Raw genomic sequence first — 16,883 nt, 5'->3', positions numbered from 1 at the left:
TTCATGTTAGGGTTAGAGGATAGGGGTTAAGTTTATGGGTTTTTACAGGGATAATGGTCAAATATTGCAGTTATAAAAAACTCATAAAAACAAATGTGAGAGGTTTCTTTTCTTACCATTTTCCCTCATTGTTCACAGTCACATTATTGTGATATCATGACATACTGTAAAGTGTGTAATGCATGTACACAGAAATGAGGAGGGGATAGTTGGAAACAATTGGAACAAATGTGCCAGTATCAGCACAGTTGAATGACATTGTGGGAGTTTTAGGAAACCGTTGATAATGAGAAAAAGACCAACATGTCAATGAAAGACGTTTAAACTTTAAAAGTCAACTAATTATTGCAATATAAATCTTGTATAAATGCCATTGAAGTTCACCTGTTAATTATAAAGATTTACAAGACATTCAGGGTGGATTTCTTCTTTAGGTGTAGGCAGTAAGGGCTGTGTGTTCAAACGTGATTGCCTTGTGATATGTGCTGTGTGACATTTAACTATGCATGTGCACACACACACACACAGGATTTATAAAAATGAATGTAGATTGAAAAGTAAACATGAAACAAAAAAATATATTGGAAAAAATGTAACATTCCACTCATAACTTACTCTCACTTATTTTGTACAGCGAAAACCTTTTCCATCTGCTATATGAGCTTGTAAAGAAATACCAAATTAGTCATTATGTTACCTTGCTTTCAGTTCTCTGCATCTCATTCTCACCCTCTCTTCCTTCCTCGTCCTTCCCCGGTGTGCAGGCGGTGCGTCTCTCCTGCTGGACTCTAATGAGGGACTCCATGTACTACACTGTGTCAGTGGCCACTCTGATTGTGGTGAGTAGAGTCTCTAAGTGGTTTCTCATGCTTCTCTGAAGCTCAGGACTCTTCTCACACAGTAGGAGAAGAGAAGTAAGCAGCTTTCCCTGGGGGTCCATAACCTCAACAACACGGCTCTTATTTAACACTTGGCATGCTAGCTAGAGTCGAGCAATGCACTTACACATATAAAGGTTTATACACCTAAACACAGTGTTAATCTGAAGTATCTGAATTCCTTTGACTCACTACACACTTTTGTTTTATAAACATATAATCAGCATTGCAAATAAGTTTATCTTTACATCTCATACAATTTAAATAGAATTCTAAATTAATACTTAATAATTAATATAAATCAAATTGAAATGTTAATAATAATATATTGTTTAACGTGTGTGTGTGTGTGTGTGTGTGTGTGTGTGTGTGTGTGTGTGTGTGTGTGTGTGTGTGTGTGTGTGTAAAACAGAATGAAATATATGAGAACATTGAGTCTTACTGCCCCCTGGTTATAAAATTAGGTCAATGCATTTTATTCCTTTGGTCTATCCTGTACAAAACTTTTCCTGTACAAAACATTATCTTCTTTCTTTTTCTAGTTTATCTATGACGAGAAGGTTACATGGTAAGTAACCTCTTATAAATTATAATGCAACAGATGAACTAAGCTTCACAGTATCATATATTATTTCCCATTATGATTTTCACTTATTTCTTGGAATGATATTTTAATTAATTAGTGCTGAAAATACATAATCAATACATTTTAATCAAAGGTTGTGTGTTGCATTTAAAGGTGGGAATCACTTATCCTGATTTTGATGTACCTGGTTTACATTTTAATAATGAAGTAAGTTTATTGGTTTCTTATGAACAATGTCTGAATAAGAGACATATTAATATTTTTGCTGAAATCATTGATCACTGCTATGTCACTCAGGTGTAACTCATATGTGGTGCACTACTTTGAGCGGAGGAAGAAGAAAGCTACAAACCTGGGAAATGGTACAGCGAGCAACACAGACCTTGATGACGGATGTGATGCTACGGCAGTGCTACTCAAGAAAGGTAACAAGAAGAGCAAATTTCAAACAATCTACTAATTTGTTAGAAAAATTGTTTACAATAATGACATTCATTTAAAAACTCCAGTAATGATTAAGTGAAGTTGAAGGTAAATGTATGCATATAATATGGCATTCTTTTTTGTGCAGCGAATTTCCACAGGAAGCCGTCAGTACTGATGGTGGATGAGTTGCTGTCTGCGTATCCACACCAGCTCTCCTTCTCTGAAGCTGGCATGAGGATTATGATCACTAGTCATTTTTCTCCTCGCACCCGTCTTACCATGGCTTCCCGCATGCTCATCATGGAGGTCAGGAAGGCACAAACTGTCACACACACACACACACACACACACACACACACACACACACACACACACACTTGTTCCTAATTATGACTCATATCATCTAATTTTTTTTTAGAAAATAATAAGTTCACAGTTTAATTGTGTTTACTCAGATAATTAAAGGTATACATTACAAGCTGTATGTATAAAATCAAATACTGCATATATACACCATGTATATACACCAATAAATATTCATCAGGTATCTTATGTCATTTAATCTCATATATTCAGTCACACAGGTTTGCTGAGTATATCATCCAAAGATGAATGCAGAAAAAAAGGAGAATTTAAATCCATTAAACAATTTTACATATAATGTATGAATGTTTTAGCCAATTCTGTAAAGCAAGATTTTCCCACAAAAAATTAAAGCAAAGGTTTCTATTTTTTATTAATATGCATTTGCCCTGTAAACTTCTCTATGTTTAACAAAGTGAGGGACATCCTTTAATATTTATTAACCATTTTCTACAAAGTGATCTGTTCATGACACAAAAAAGAGTGGGTCTCATCTTTGCCCCATATATTTGCATTGCACGTAAAAACAGGAAATGAGGAAATGTCAAATATAATTAGACATCAGAAGATAACAAGAATTAAACAAGTCTAAAAATTAAATAATACTCTAAGTCTGCTGTGACCATTTATAGCATTATATGTGTAGTGATGCACAGAACAGCAGCAGATCAGCATGCGTATTGTGTGTGATTCCAGCGACAGCGTCTCATCAACGGTCATTTCAGTAATGGTGATTCTGAGGTGATAGTCAAATTTCCTGTAAGGCGTGGAATGGAGAATGGCATTGTGAGTGTAGAACGAGGCCTGAATACATGGAGGAACGGGCATCGAGATGAAGAAACACGAGGTGCAGATCCTGGCACTGATACAGAGAATGAGAACGAGGATAATGAGAACAATGAGAATGATGAGGAGGAGGAGGAGGAGGAAGATGAGAATGAAGGACCCTTTGTTCCTTTCCACTGCCCAGGTAGCATCTAATAACTTAATTAATCACAAAAACATACGTGATTGCATCTTCTTTTCATTGAACTTCTGTGTGTGTGTGTGTGTGTGTGTGTGTGTGTGTGTGTGTGTGTGTGTGTGTGTGTGTGTGTGTGTGTGTGTGTGTGTGTGTGTGTGTGTGTGTGTGCAGGGGGCATGTGCAATAAGGTCAAATGGATGTTGGCATGGCCTCTGAGTCTGCTGCTTTTCTTCACGGTGCCCAACTGTGCCTCACCTCGCTGGGAGCGCTGGTTCATGGTCACCTTCATCATCTCCACACTCTGGATCGCTGGCTTCTCTTACATCATGGTGTGGATGGTGAGAGCATCTACTTTCTTCTTCATATTTGTTTGATATCAGTTTTTTCTGTTTTTCTGCAATTCTATTCTTCCCCCTCTGTCCAGGTGACAGTCATCGGCTTCACGCTCGGCATCCCAGATGTCATCATGGGAATTACATTTTTGGCTGCAGGCACCAGTGTCCCTGACTGCATGGCGAGCCTTATAGTGGCACGGCAAGGTGAGAAACCAAAAATAGTCAACAAATGGTCAAAACTAGTTATTTTCTTAGACCTTTATTTTCTTGAAATATTCAGAGTCCTTTGATAATTAAAGGAACTCTCCATCCTGAAGCACATTTATATTTACTGTGAAATATGAGTCACACTCTTAGTGATTCTCGTCCTAATGTCTTGGTTGATGATGTATTTTCACTTTTCTGTGTGAAGTGGTTTGTTTGACACCAAAGGGAGACATTGTTATTACTATTACAATGCTGGTGCAGTTAAAATGCCATTTTTATATGAGCAACATTTCCAATTATCTTAAAATATGATGGATAAAGAGCAAGAACTTCTTTTCTTACCATTTTTATTGATATCTGAGAATAGTAAGATTTGTGATATTAATGAAAAAGCAACATAACAGACGTTAGGCTCAAAATTCAAGAATACAGTGCAGCTATACAAACGGAGTGACACTGGCAGATTCAGCTCATCTAGGTCTTAGAGTCTGAGCAGAATGTGACCGACAAATTTGACGGAATTTTGGTTCAAAAATAAATCTTGGATGTCACTGAAGGACAAATGTATTCTGTTCATACTGCTAACTGCTTGTCATGTTAAATTTCTCTTCTTTCTTGCTTATATTGTTTGCCAGGCCTAGGTGACATGGCTGTGTCAAACTCCATTGGCAGTAATGTCTTTGATATACTGGTTGGCCTGGGGCTTCCCTGGGCTCTTAAGACTCTTGCTATTGAGTACGGCTCAACAGTAAGTACTGTAACTAACAGATATGTGATACAACAAAATGGTCTGTTTATATCAAATCCTGGTTAATCCTAGATACAAATCTGGTTAGTTTCCATTATAGCTCTCATTATAGCCAATACAATGCAGGCACTACATTTAGGTTTATTTGCAACAGACAAACTTTATATATGTTTAATACAACTTACATTCATTTCACTTTATACAACTGAGCAAGGTACTGGTTAAGCCCTTGAGGTAAGGACCTTACTCAAAAGCCCAGCACTGGCAGATTGGTGGTCCTGGGATTCATTCATACAACCTTCTATTCAGTAGCAGAACACAACGGAGATATCACTTCCCTTTTGCATATATAATATTTAACTATTACTTCAACTACAATTCAAGGCCACCTGGTGGTCCATTGGCAGGATCCTATGCTCTTATCGTTCGATATCCCGGGCAGGGAGCAAAGCCCAAATGAAATGGGACTGTAGTGTCAGGAAGGGCTCCACTGTGGCGACCCCAAACAGGGAGCAGCCAAAAAACCAACAACAAAGTTAATTAAAATGTGATGTTTTTGCACCAAATTAAGAAAGGAGAAAAGATCAGAGCAGAATGAACCAGGTTTAGAAGAATTAAGTAATTGTATTTATCCAAGAGAAACACTACGTTCACCTAGACGACTTTAAAAGTTCCTGTCCACTCCAGACTCAGTGCCTGTGTTGAGAATGTTCCGCTGCTCCTCTAGGACAAATACAGAGAGCTTATTTTGGAAGTGATCTACAGCCGGTCTGTTTTGTCAGCCTGTCAGTTTCTTTGAAAGTCCATTCTGCTGGGACGAGACTTGACATTTTGCTGAATTAACAAACACCTTAACTTTTCCTCTCCACAGGTCTGTTTTTAACATTGATTTGTTTTGAGTAGTTGGCTTTATTTTTCATTAGGTTTCCCAATAAATAGATGCCTTGCATTCACTTCTTATAGCCATATATGCTGTGTGATAGACAGCAAACAGAAACAAGTGATCCATATTGATTTATCAAATTCCAAACCACAAAATATCCTGAACTATATGTGTGGTGGTCACGGAAAACTCATCATATAAAACCCAAACAGTCAAAAATTGTTTTTTATTTTCTGTAACATACCTGAAACTATAAATATAATTTACCGATGTTTTTCATGGAATTACTTTCATTTTTATATTACTGCATAATATATATATTTACCATATACACTATGGTTAATTCTCTCAATTTACCTAAAGATGTTTAAAACTAACTGCTAGCATAGTGTGATTTTCATACAGTATTTAGGTCAGTAATTTCTGAAGAACTATTTATAGTCAAAATTTCACCATGTAAAGAGTTTTCCCAGGCCAATGCACATAAATCAGACTTTTGTCTTGCACAATATGTTGCTTAGTTTGGACCACTAGAGGGAGGAAGTGTTGCAAAAAAATAAAAAAAAAATTCTATTAGATCAGAATTAGTCAGATGTGCATGTTATCTTTTGTTAATCTGCATCAAAAAATCAGTAATACTATATAATTTTTGAAATATTAATTTTTCTATCTAGATTCATCTCAACAGTAAAGGCCTAATTTTCTCAGTTGGACTGCTTTTAGCATCCGTGTTTTTTACGGTAAGCTTTAAATATGGATGAACTTTTATTCCTTATGGCTACTTATAAAGTGGCAGTATTTCTGAATATTTTCATATTTCTGAAATTTTTTATTTTTCTGAATATCGTCATTATCGGCATTCAAGTCAGAAGAATAAAGCTCTTAAAAGATTTCATAGTACTGGTATGATTTTGTCTTCCAGGTTCTGGGTGTGCATCTGAATAAGTGGACCCTGGACAAACGTCTGGGCTTTGCGTGTGTCCTGATGTATGCCATTTTCCTGTGTTTCTCCATCCTTATTGAATTCAATGTCTTCATCTTTGTCAATCTGCCCACTTGTCATTGACAACACCCTTCTCGATCACTTACCCTCTTTTGGTCGGTTCCATGAGGACTTGTCATTCCTTGTCGAAGGAAGATCTGACCTGTCCTTTTTGAAAACTTTCTTCTTGATCAAGTAAATCCTCCCTTTTTTCCACTTGTGATGGAGCATTTGGTCAGTAGCTTTGGCCAGTGGAAAGAGGAAAAGAGAGGAGCACATGTGCATGGTGGACCTGATCAAAGACTCAGACTTCTTAGACAGGACCGGGAGATGGACAAAGATGACTACTGCCTGGTTTGATGTGAAAACAAAGGTTTGAACATTTTATATGAATATTAAGAACTGAATTGTTATTGAAATATTAAGAATTTTATGTTTGTGTGTATAATGATGTTTGTTTTATTAGCTGCTAAACTGGCTAAGAAAAGGTCAAACTGAAGACCGTGGCCATGATGTACTTAGTACTTATGGATACACAAATGTTTATGATATTGAAAGATTTCTTAAGAGATTACTTTAATAGTAGCTAAAAGGTACTGGCGACCTGTTACACACTCTTATGGACAATACAGATGTGGTTGATCAGGTGACTGGAGATTATAATGGGCATTAAACCCAGATTAATTCATACTTCCCTCACCAGCTCTGTCTGGCTGCCAGGGATTATATTCCTCAACATTGAGGATTCATTTTTAAACATGTTAAATAAGAGTATGTTTACTTATTGACTAGATGACCAGAGTAGGAAAGGTTGAAAGATTGTTGTACATATAAAGATATTTATAGTTAACTAGGGCTGGACATATTTTCCCTTGAAGGTCATGAGGAAGTGTTATGTAAGTATCGGTGGTATTTGGTACAAGGAAATACTTTGATCAGGGTTCTAGTTGTCTTGCCAAAAGTAAACAATTTATGGTAAAATTGAAAATGAAAATATGTTGATGCTGATATAAGATGTTTACTAATTATTTGTTTTGTCAGTTGCTCTGTATATATGGAAGCAGAGATTTGTCTATTTAATAATTTATTGAAAAACTATTTATGCACAGTAATTTCTTATTGTAGTCCTAAAGGAAACCACAGCTGTCCCAAAGAAATGACCAGTTTCAGCCACGCTTTGTCACTTTAACGTTGAAAGCTTTGTGTGCCACTTTTTTTTTAATGAAATAGTTTCAGCATACCTACAGTACGTGGCATGATCACTGCAAGGGGTCAACAGACAGTATGTGTGTTTCACTTAGTGTTTTTGGCCAGTCAAAAGATGTCCACCAAGAGGGCCCGGTCATGCAAACCCCTGTAGCTGATTAACAGGAACGCATCCTGGTAAAATGAAGCTATTATCTTAATTAGTAGGATTTCATCAAAAAATATGATTTTATGCAGGAAAAAACCACTCTAACACTCTGGTCTTGTAGATACTTGTAAAGTAGTTTGGGCTTTGAGGATGAATCCAAACATCATCTAGAAATAACTGAAAGCTTGCGTGTTTGTACTGCTTTCACACAACCTATTTGGATCGTCTAGTTTGGAGATATCACTTGAAAAAATATCATCACCATGGATCTGCCTGAGAACTGTGAACAGTGGTACAGCAACCTGTAAACCTATAAGCTGTATCTTATCAGAGGGCTTTATCCAGTTTAGATAGGTGCCCAAAATCCAGCTACAGTAACACAACCCAAGTCACTCTGTCACAATATATGTTATATGAATATACATATATTTATGCACTGAGCAATTTACATGGTCTTACTGTTCCTAGCTGAACAGCAGAATTTAGCTTATATAACTGTATTGTAAAATGCTGTAAAATCAGCAAAGTATTTTTATCACAAAGAAGCTGTTTGTACTTTATAATGCAAAATGTTTCAAAAGGTTATCTGCTTTCAAATTTAGGATGTGCATCAACTTATTTGATATGTACATAGTCTAGCTCATAAAATTAATTTTCAATTGTACGCTGTTCATTTCTTAAAGTGTTTCTTTCTAGCTACAGTTTATACTATGTCCTATTCCTTTTGTTACTTGGATAGAAAATATCGTTCTTATATTTGCCATATTGATAGTTGTGTTGGTGTATTACTTTGTAAGAGTGTGATTCCCAAAATCCCAAAATTGAAATGTCAGTATTAGCAATAGGTCTGATCAATGTGTCATTTGTACTTAATGAAATCCTTGGCTTATTCCAGATAGAATGTATAGTATGGGACCTTTTAGGGTTCTTTGTTGTTTTGTGTGTGTGTGTGTGTGGTTTTTTTTTTTGTTTTTTTTTTTTGAGTATAAGGGTTGTTCAGTATTAGCTAGTTCATTTGAGGTTTTGTTGAAGAGGTTTACTTGAGACTTGAAGGCAAACAGGGTTTAAATTTAGAGATCCAGTTAATTTATAATGCAATAATAATTATTCATGTTTAAATACGGTGTTTTCTCATACCTGTCCTGAAAAAAATACACTTTGACAACTTTATAGTTTAGCTACATAGTTCAGTAAAGATTTAGGTGGCATTTGTACTTTTTCTTTTTAAATCTACACAGCAGAAGTAGTGAAATAAACAGTCAGCTATCACTGAATTTGTCATAAACCTTAAAATGCCAGTTACACACTTTATTCGATGTTCTCTACGAGTTATTATTCTGTCAGAGACAGGCTACTTCACTGATACAGTTCTCATGAGCTGTGCTAAAAGGCCAGTGCCAGTTAATCATTTTAGTAATATACCTTGCTGCTGTTCCTTTATATACACAACAAACGATCACACTGATTAAAGCAAGGACAAGCACAACTCATCACATTATACTTAAGAATAACATTTTCTCTGCATATATACTAAACTGAGGCTCATCTACTGGAGTTTTTTAGTAAGATGAGAGCATTTCCAAACACACAAATGTGATTCTTACCTGGTGAAGCATTGCTGATGTACATATATATAGATATATGAAAATATATTTATATTTTCTGTTCTTACCTGTATATCTGTTAACTATATTTTCCTAGATATGTGTAATGTTTGGGTCCTCATTTGTGTTTTGAGTAAAATGCCCATTTGGTTTGCTAGTTCGCATGAAGATATTTTAACATAAGAACTGACTTCTGTTTATTATTATCTAACAGTGAGCACTGAAGAAAAGCAGCTGTGGAATTAGACCTCTTAGATCACTGCATGTTTTTCATGGGAATACTGCTGGACCTTTTGATTCTTTAATGATGGTACCAGTCAAAGTCCAAATCAATGGTTTACTATACATTGAGACAAGATGAGAAAGAATTGTTTGCTTTATGTTCTAAAGTATTTTGTTCAGGTGATTGAAGTGTATATCAGAGTACATTTTTGCTACTCCAACTTAAATAAAAATGATCTTTGCTAAGGCCAAAATTCTTGTTTTGCTGATTCTGATACTTGTTATGTTATTAAAACCTAAGTGTAATGAAACAACTGTGAATTTATTTCTGTATTTTCTGCAGAACGAATGCTATATTTGTCCTCAGACAGACTGTGCTCAGTTAGTTACTTTGACTCCTCTGATGGGTGGCAATGTTCAAGAAAGGATGAAAATACAATACAGCGTAGCATGTTCTGTTCCAGACCCAACTAGTATAAGCTATATTTTATTAGTATTATTTTAGTGTTAAAACTATTTAAGTTTGTTACTATGGTATAATATCCAAAAATAAATTCTTAACTTCTGAAATCACATTAAACTGGACAAAATTCATCCACTACATGTCTTTTGGTTGAATATCCTGTTTCAATAAAAACTTTTTTTGCTTAACTTATATACACTTATACTCAAACACACGCAGACACAAACACACACATGCAAACACACTTCACTTGATATCTTTAGAAGACAGCAGCAGCTTTGGAATGAATGTGTAGTTCATTAGGATCTTTAAGGGATAGATAGAATACATTGTGTAACAGGGTAGCTGCTGTGGACAGATTTTGCCCTAACATTTGTGGTCTCTATTCTGTATGGATGTGTCCTTCTGCGCCCTCGCGCTTTATGGGATTTGTAGTTCAGATGCGTTGTGGAAACGTTGCAATGACGTTGCGGTAACGTGACATAACGTTAGTGAGCTGGAGGCAGTTTGACAACCACTTCCGCCTGTTTTCCTCTTAAGTCTTTGTCTAATGTGTTTAGCAAAAAGAAGAGTTTTGGTGGTATAAAGTCGCGTTTTGTGCCCCGGTTACCTCGCGTAAATAAAGCAATGGCAGGCAGTAACGGTAACAGCTCGAACTGGGCGATGGAGCGGCGTGTGGAGGGGCTGGTGAACAAACACATGGCAGACATGGCATTGGACACACTTCAGCACAGACTCTCCACTGTGTCTCAGGAAATGAACCATCTATCTGCTGAAATATCCAGACGAGAAGATTCGAAGCGTATGGAGGCTTTACCACGGCGGAATGACCCACATTTCATCGTAGGCTCCCTTCCGGAGTCTTATACCAACGAGCTAGTGGACGAAAAAAAAAAGTTGATGCCAAACACGACAACATCCTCATCCTCATCGTCATCGTCAGCAGGTAGGGGGCGCGCGGACTGAGGTTTATTCTGAACACTGACACTTTTAAACTTAAAAAGAACTGTTTCTAGAATAGGGAGGAAATCAGGCCCATTGCTTTTACTACTATCACTAGTCCAGTCAGTTAAATGGCATTTAAATAGAATTCATAGTGACACCATTGATATAGAATTAACATAAGAATGTAACAACTGTAGTTTCAGCACAATTCATTCATAGCAGATGGATCAAGATTTTTTTTTTAATGACAGGGTCATGTGATTATCTTTTAATAACAGCATGTCCCAATGTGTTGTATTTTTCTTACTACAGTGATTGACTTGAATTTATTCATGAACAAAACATTATCATTTTTATTGTTGTACTTTTTTACTATTTTTGTCTTTTTTACTGTTTATTGTGAGATTATTATCATATAGGAATCTCAGCTTGTCACTTTACTGAGAAACTGGTGATGAAAAATGTACTGGCTGTTAAAAAGTTAAATAAATAACAGCATTTATTATTATATTTTTAAATAACAGCAAATTAATTTTGTTCATTATTATATGGTGCATCGGTCATACGACATATACAACTGTGTCGTTATATGTAATTAATCAACACCTTCTAAGCAATCAGATTCTAAAACACAGCAGTATTGTATTTATTGCTATAATCAATTATTACTGTTATTGTATATATTATATATGTTTAAAAATGGGGCTGTGTGAGACATGGTGTTCAGTCATTAAATATAAATCATACAATTTTCTTAACAATGTAACTTAACAATGAGGGCAGTAAAAAATAGATGGATGATTTAAAATGTGTTTTTGCTCACCACTTATAATTGATGATAATGATGATGATGATGAAAATCGCATAGGATTACCTGTTTCTACACAATTAATGGAGTTTAATGGAGAAAATATTAGTAGTGTAAAGAAAGTTTGGTATGTTACCCAAGTTGGCATTTAGTGGGTCATAGGGAGAAATTGCCCCTCATCAGCACACAGTTACAGTGTTAGCAAACAAAGATTTAACAGGAGGCTAAAAACCATGTTAGCGTTGCATAAGTTCAATGGGTGAAGCACTGATACTAATCGTGTCCTCTCGACATTTTAAAACAGCAGAAACTGCGTCGCACAGAAAAATCATATCGCTCCTGCTGGAGATTAAAGAAGAACAACAGAGGCAGTGGGCCGTGCTGAAAGACCTGCAAGCCATGATTCAAGGACACATGTGTGAAGAGGATGTTGAGACTTTGGATATAGAGCTACCACTACAGACAATGGAACAGCTTGATGAAACAGAGAGATATCTGGAGAATGATGGAGCACAGAAGAGAATGGTAAAACCCAATAAAAATATTATCAGAAAATTTGGTCATAAAAGTGGCATTTATGTCATGTTCAAACCCACTGTATTTGTATAATTAATAATGTTTTGTTTTACTTTTTTATGTTATGAATCGTACAAATTGACCAACATTTCGCATCTTTCCTGTCACAAAACCCTTTTGTAACTGTTATTTAGTGCATAATTTATGAATGATCTATAACTACAGGTGTCTCACCTCTCTCGGATGGGTGGAGCAACAGTGGATGATGCAGTTAGACGCCTGATGCAGGCAGTTTTATCTTTCAGTGTCGGTTCGGAGCTGAACTGGGTTGGTCGAGGACAGAAAAGGAGTTTCAGAAATACTAGACTGCAAGGTGTTTTGTTTCGTAAGTGTTTCATCAGTAAATGTTGTTCATACATGAGAAAATGGTATCACAGCATAAAAATGCATGAAGTTCTAGGTAAACAATGGACATATAGGATTTATGATATATGATTGTTGATGGTTTTGCATTAGAGATGGTCATACATTAGAGTTAAATTTAATTTCCTGTTAGTTTCCCTAATTAGTTTCCTGATAATTAGGTTCATCATATCAAAAAAGTTTTTTTATTTTACAGGTGCGTTAAAGAAGACCCCTGTAGGAAAGGAGGCCACACACCATCAGTTTGCAGATGTAGTAAAGAAGTGGCTGCGATTTGCACCATTCAGACAAGGAGGCAGCGGTCGGAGACAACATTACAAACCTCCTGTAGAATTCATATGTCATCATACTGATACAGAAGGGTGACAACAGTGTATAACTGTTCGTCATCCCATTTTAATACAGTTCCAATTTAAAATTCCAATTTAAAAAAATAACACATTTTCATGTTTTTTCTGTGATTTAGGGTTTATTTTTGGCTTTTTGTTTGTTTGTTGACTCCTTGTTGTTGTTTTTTTTTTTAGACTTCTAAAGTAAGATACAACATAAACATGAGAACAGAAGTAAAAAAAAAAAAAGGTACCAAAGCAGCACTTTTGGTTTAAATGAATAATTTAGTGTTACATATGACTCTGTTCAAGTATCATTATTTATGTATTAGTTTGAAGACTATTTTTTTTTTTTTAGTATTTTGCTTTTGTTTGGTTTTTTTTTTTGTCTGTGGTCCTATAGTTAACATAATGTAATGTAATTTTTTTTTTAGAGTTGTTCATGAGATTGAGACTTTTAAGTGATGATACTGTCCAGATGTCTACAGATTAAGTGCCTTTCTGATAATAGACAGTTGTGTGTTTCCATTGCATCATTCCACATGATATTCAGATGAGCACAGAAGAGAAAAATCATTCCAGACAACATAAAACATTTATTTTTATTTTTTTTTTCCAATTTAAACATCAGAACAAGCAGAGATTTTCATCTATCAGATTTTCTGTTGTCTTGTTCTAATATGTGTAAAGGATTTGAATTTGGGAAGATTTGAAGCAGTGGTTGATCTCTTGATTGAATGTTTCTAGCTGTCTCTGGACCAGATATTATAAAGTTCTTTAGTGTGAATGATAATCTGATCACAGAATTGAGAGCACTTCACTGTACTAGAATATTATAAGGAGTTTTTTCTTATCTGAGGATTTCTTATATACTTTTCTTTTACTATATTTTAAAGCAAGCAGTTGATTTTTGCACATTTTGGTGATGCATTTTACTTGATTAAAATAATCAACAAAGACTTTCAGTCTGTCATATGACAATGTATTAAAGTAGACTAGCCTGTTACACAACCTCCTTTTTTAAAGATTGAATTGTGCTTACTTTTTTTAGATAGCTGCACTTGACTGATTCCCAGCGGGTTATTTTTGAAAAAAAAAATACCTTGTATATTTATTCATTTACAGTGGGGCACCCAAAAATTCCTGGATTTCCAATGCACTCTCAGTGTAGTTGCAGGCCTTGCTACTGTGTAATATATGTTTACTGTCTGGTGAGTCAGTCCTCCAAGTAGTGTTATACCTTATGGATGTGTATAGTATTTTGTCATTTTTTTTTCCAAAGCTCTGCATGTGAATTTGCTGATTTCCTTTCTTTAACCCCTATGGCAGATGGTTAAAGCATTTTTGTTGAAATTAAATTTTGCATTTCATGCATTGGACCACATTGTTTCTGGTTAAATGCTCTTTGGCTGACACTGCAGTGTGTGTGCAGCTGCAATGTCGTGGTGCAAAATCCAGATTCTGGGCACACCACATCTCGATTATAATGTTTAAAATAGCAAAAAAAATAAATTTTACAAACTTCTTTTGCAATTGATATTGAAGAAGCTAATTTAAAAATATCACATGCATCCACAAGGTATAAAAGGACTCAACAGACTGAGCATATACTACACTACATAGCAAAATTATTATTGTTCATGCCACATTAAGATTCAGGGAACTTTTGCCCTTGTACAGCACACTTTATATCCATGGGCCTACCATAAAGCACATACTAAAGCCCTACTAAGCATTATGCCTAAATAAGAAGGTAAGTACATAGCCCATTATCACCTAAAAATATACTTAAAACTATTTTTTAATTGATATTAGTGGGTATTGTCACCTCATAGCCTCATACCCACCTCATAGTGGGTATTGTCACCTCATAGCTTCAGTTTCCCCATCCCCATCGCCTTCTTCCAGTGTTCATTTGGGCATCCTTTGGTTTCTCTATTTTCCTCCCATCGACCAAAAATGTAGGCAGGTAGAGTGACTTGCCCCTAGGTGTGAATGTGTGTGTGTCCTGTGATGGATAGCTATCCCTTCCATGACGTATTTTTATCTTTCCCCAGTGTTCCAGGAATAGGGTCTGGATTCACCACATTCCTGACCAAGATATGCAGTTACTGAAAATATTTAATAGGAATATTCCTATTTATGGTGTATATACTGTGCACACATACAGTCCAGATATATCCCACATTTGTTGGGATTATTATATGTGTGTAAAAAGTGTAGTCTTGTGCTGTGTGCCCACCCCTGTATACATGAATGCTGAAGACTGTCTCAGCTATAGGAGAATCTTTCTGTTTTTTATTAATTTGCAAACGTTGAAAAGAAAAAAACACTACAGGTTGTACCAATGTTAAGTATTTACTGATGAGAGAAATAATAAAAATTATCAATAAAATTAACAATAGTGCAAGTGTCCTTCTGTGGAAGTAATCTAGGTATATGTATACATAATGTACTTAATATATGCTAGCTGTAGGCCAAATATGACCTGCAACAGATGTCAAGTTGGTCAGTTTGAAGAATTACAACTGTTTTGTATAGGCCTAATGCAAGATTCACTATTACTGAATCACAGATCGTTCCATATTAGATATAAGATGTCATTATTTACTTTACAATAAAACACAAAATTACAGTGCATTGCTAACATGCGATACATCTATAAGCTGCTACTGTATACCATGGGTTATTATTTATTTTTTTAGTTATTTAAACCGCCTTTGTGTGCCGAGTTTGCATGTTCTCTGTAAGGTTTCAAAGTTTTCCACTAGGCACTCTGGTTTCCTCCCCAGCAGAAAGACATGGTTTGTTGGCTGAATGGTATCTCTGTGAGTGTGTGTGCGATTGTGCCCTGTAATGGGGTTGGCATCTACTCTAGGGTGTCCCCCACCTTGTGCCCCAAGTTCCCTGGAAAAGGCTTCAGATTTCCCACAATGCTGTGTAGCATAAGTGCTACAGAAAATGGGTGGGGGGAGTTCATGAGTATAAACAGCTATTGAAAAATTAAGCATGTCATTGGAATCAATGGGAAGTTATTCCCAAACCTTTTTCTCATATAAATGAATCTCATGCTGTTATAAAATATCTTATTAATTATATTAATTTGATATGATATTAGTACATATTAAATATTTTTGAATAAACATCACTTTTCCTAGTGTTAAATACTGTTACGATTCTTTTCATAGTGTCAATATTTAGCTTTGGTTTATTTGATTATTTGGATTATTAAATGATTTATACTACTATCTAATAGCACTGCCACCACCATTTGCTTTGGGTGTCAAGAAAAACATAGGGAATATATTCACCAAATGAGTGGAGGCTGAAAATCAAATGGCTTTCTATGGGACACATGGTGGACTACAGTGGGTTCCGAAACTATTATTTCATGCCATATGTCTCATAGCGAGTAAAGGGGTAAACAAATAGCCATTAGATTACTTTCTCACAAAATCATCGGCAGGGGATATGTGATTTGTTTGTTTGTTTGTTTGTTACAGTGGTAGCAATTCACACCGTACCATTATCAGAACTGATATCTTTAAATGGCTTCAAGTTATAGTCATTTAGCTTAAAAGGGATTCATTAGTGATCATGAATTAAATCAATTCATCGGGCTGCTGAGATTGTGTGTGGAGGTTTACGGCATTTAGCAGACACACTTATTCAGAGTGACTTACAATTTATGCAACTGAGCGTTAAGGGCCTTGTTCAGGGGCCCTGCAGTGGCAGCTTGGTGGAAATGGGATTCGAACTCATGACCATCTGGTCAATAGTTCAACATCTTAACCACTAGGCTAGCACATCCAAGCGCCTATAAATGAAAGGGGTTGGGTGCAAAAAG

The 16,883-nt window shown here is 35.7% G+C and overlaps 2 protein-coding genes across 3 annotated transcripts in view; both read left to right on the top strand.

The window, feature by feature from the left end:
- The window catches only part of slc24a3 (solute carrier family 24 member 3), a 66,375-nt gene extending 56,582 nt beyond the window's left edge, over positions 1–9,793 (top strand). The window contains exons 7-17 of the mRNA XM_060872616.1: positions 765–839; positions 1,421–1,446; positions 1,618–1,671; positions 1,762–1,889; positions 2,036–2,196; positions 2,950–3,223; positions 3,389–3,555; positions 3,642–3,756; positions 4,395–4,507; positions 6,065–6,130; positions 6,313–9,793. Coding sequence (XP_060728599.1) covers positions 765–839; positions 1,421–1,446; positions 1,618–1,671; positions 1,762–1,889; positions 2,036–2,196; positions 2,950–3,223; positions 3,389–3,555; positions 3,642–3,756; positions 4,395–4,507; positions 6,065–6,130; positions 6,313–6,456 — 1,323 coding nt within the window. The 3' untranslated portion in view covers positions 6,457–9,793. The remainder of the gene's footprint in view (positions 1–764; positions 840–1,420; positions 1,447–1,617; positions 1,672–1,761; positions 1,890–2,035; positions 2,197–2,949; positions 3,224–3,388; positions 3,556–3,641; positions 3,757–4,394; positions 4,508–6,064; positions 6,131–6,312) is intronic.
- A 703-nt stretch (positions 9,794–10,496) lies between these two features.
- On the top strand, positions 10,497–13,995 carry si:dkey-187a12.4 (uncharacterized). Of its 2 annotated transcripts, none has more exons than XM_060871408.1 (4): positions 10,497–10,961; positions 12,076–12,293; positions 12,510–12,669; positions 12,904–13,995. In XM_060871408.1, exons 1-4 carry the CDS (start codon positions 10,643–10,645, stop codon positions 13,071–13,073), a joined length of 867 nt encoding a protein of 288 aa, XP_060727391.1. In that variant the 5' UTR covers positions 10,497–10,642; the 3' UTR covers positions 13,074–13,995. The 2 variants fall into 2 exon arrangements, with proteins under 2 accessions (XP_060727391.1, XP_060727390.1); XM_060871407.1 differs by having other exon boundaries at positions 12,073–12,293.
- Positions 13,996–16,883: the final 2,888 nt, after the last annotated feature.

Source organism: Tachysurus vachellii, chromosome 6 (assembly GCF_030014155.1).
Source record: "Tachysurus vachellii isolate PV-2020 chromosome 6, HZAU_Pvac_v1, whole genome shotgun sequence".
Taxonomy (NCBI): Eukaryota; Metazoa; Chordata; class Actinopteri; order Siluriformes; family Bagridae; genus Tachysurus; species Tachysurus vachellii.
This window is presented reverse-complemented; position numbering and strand designations above follow the sequence as displayed.

Excerpts from the sequence above, each read along its gene's own strand:
- si:dkey-187a12.4 (XM_060871407.1), top strand. The coding sequence starts at position 10,643 with ATGGCAGGCAGTAACGGTAACAGCTCGAACTGGGCGATGGAGCGGCGT. Across the intron at positions 10,962-12,072 it reads CTCATCGTCATCGTCAGCAG|CAGAAACTGCGTCGCACAGA; the intron begins GTAGGGGGCGCG and ends ATTTTAAAACAG. Across the intron at positions 12,294-12,509 it reads ATGGAGCACAGAAGAGAATG|GTGTCTCACCTCTCTCGGAT; the intron begins GTAAAACCCAAT and ends CTATAACTACAG.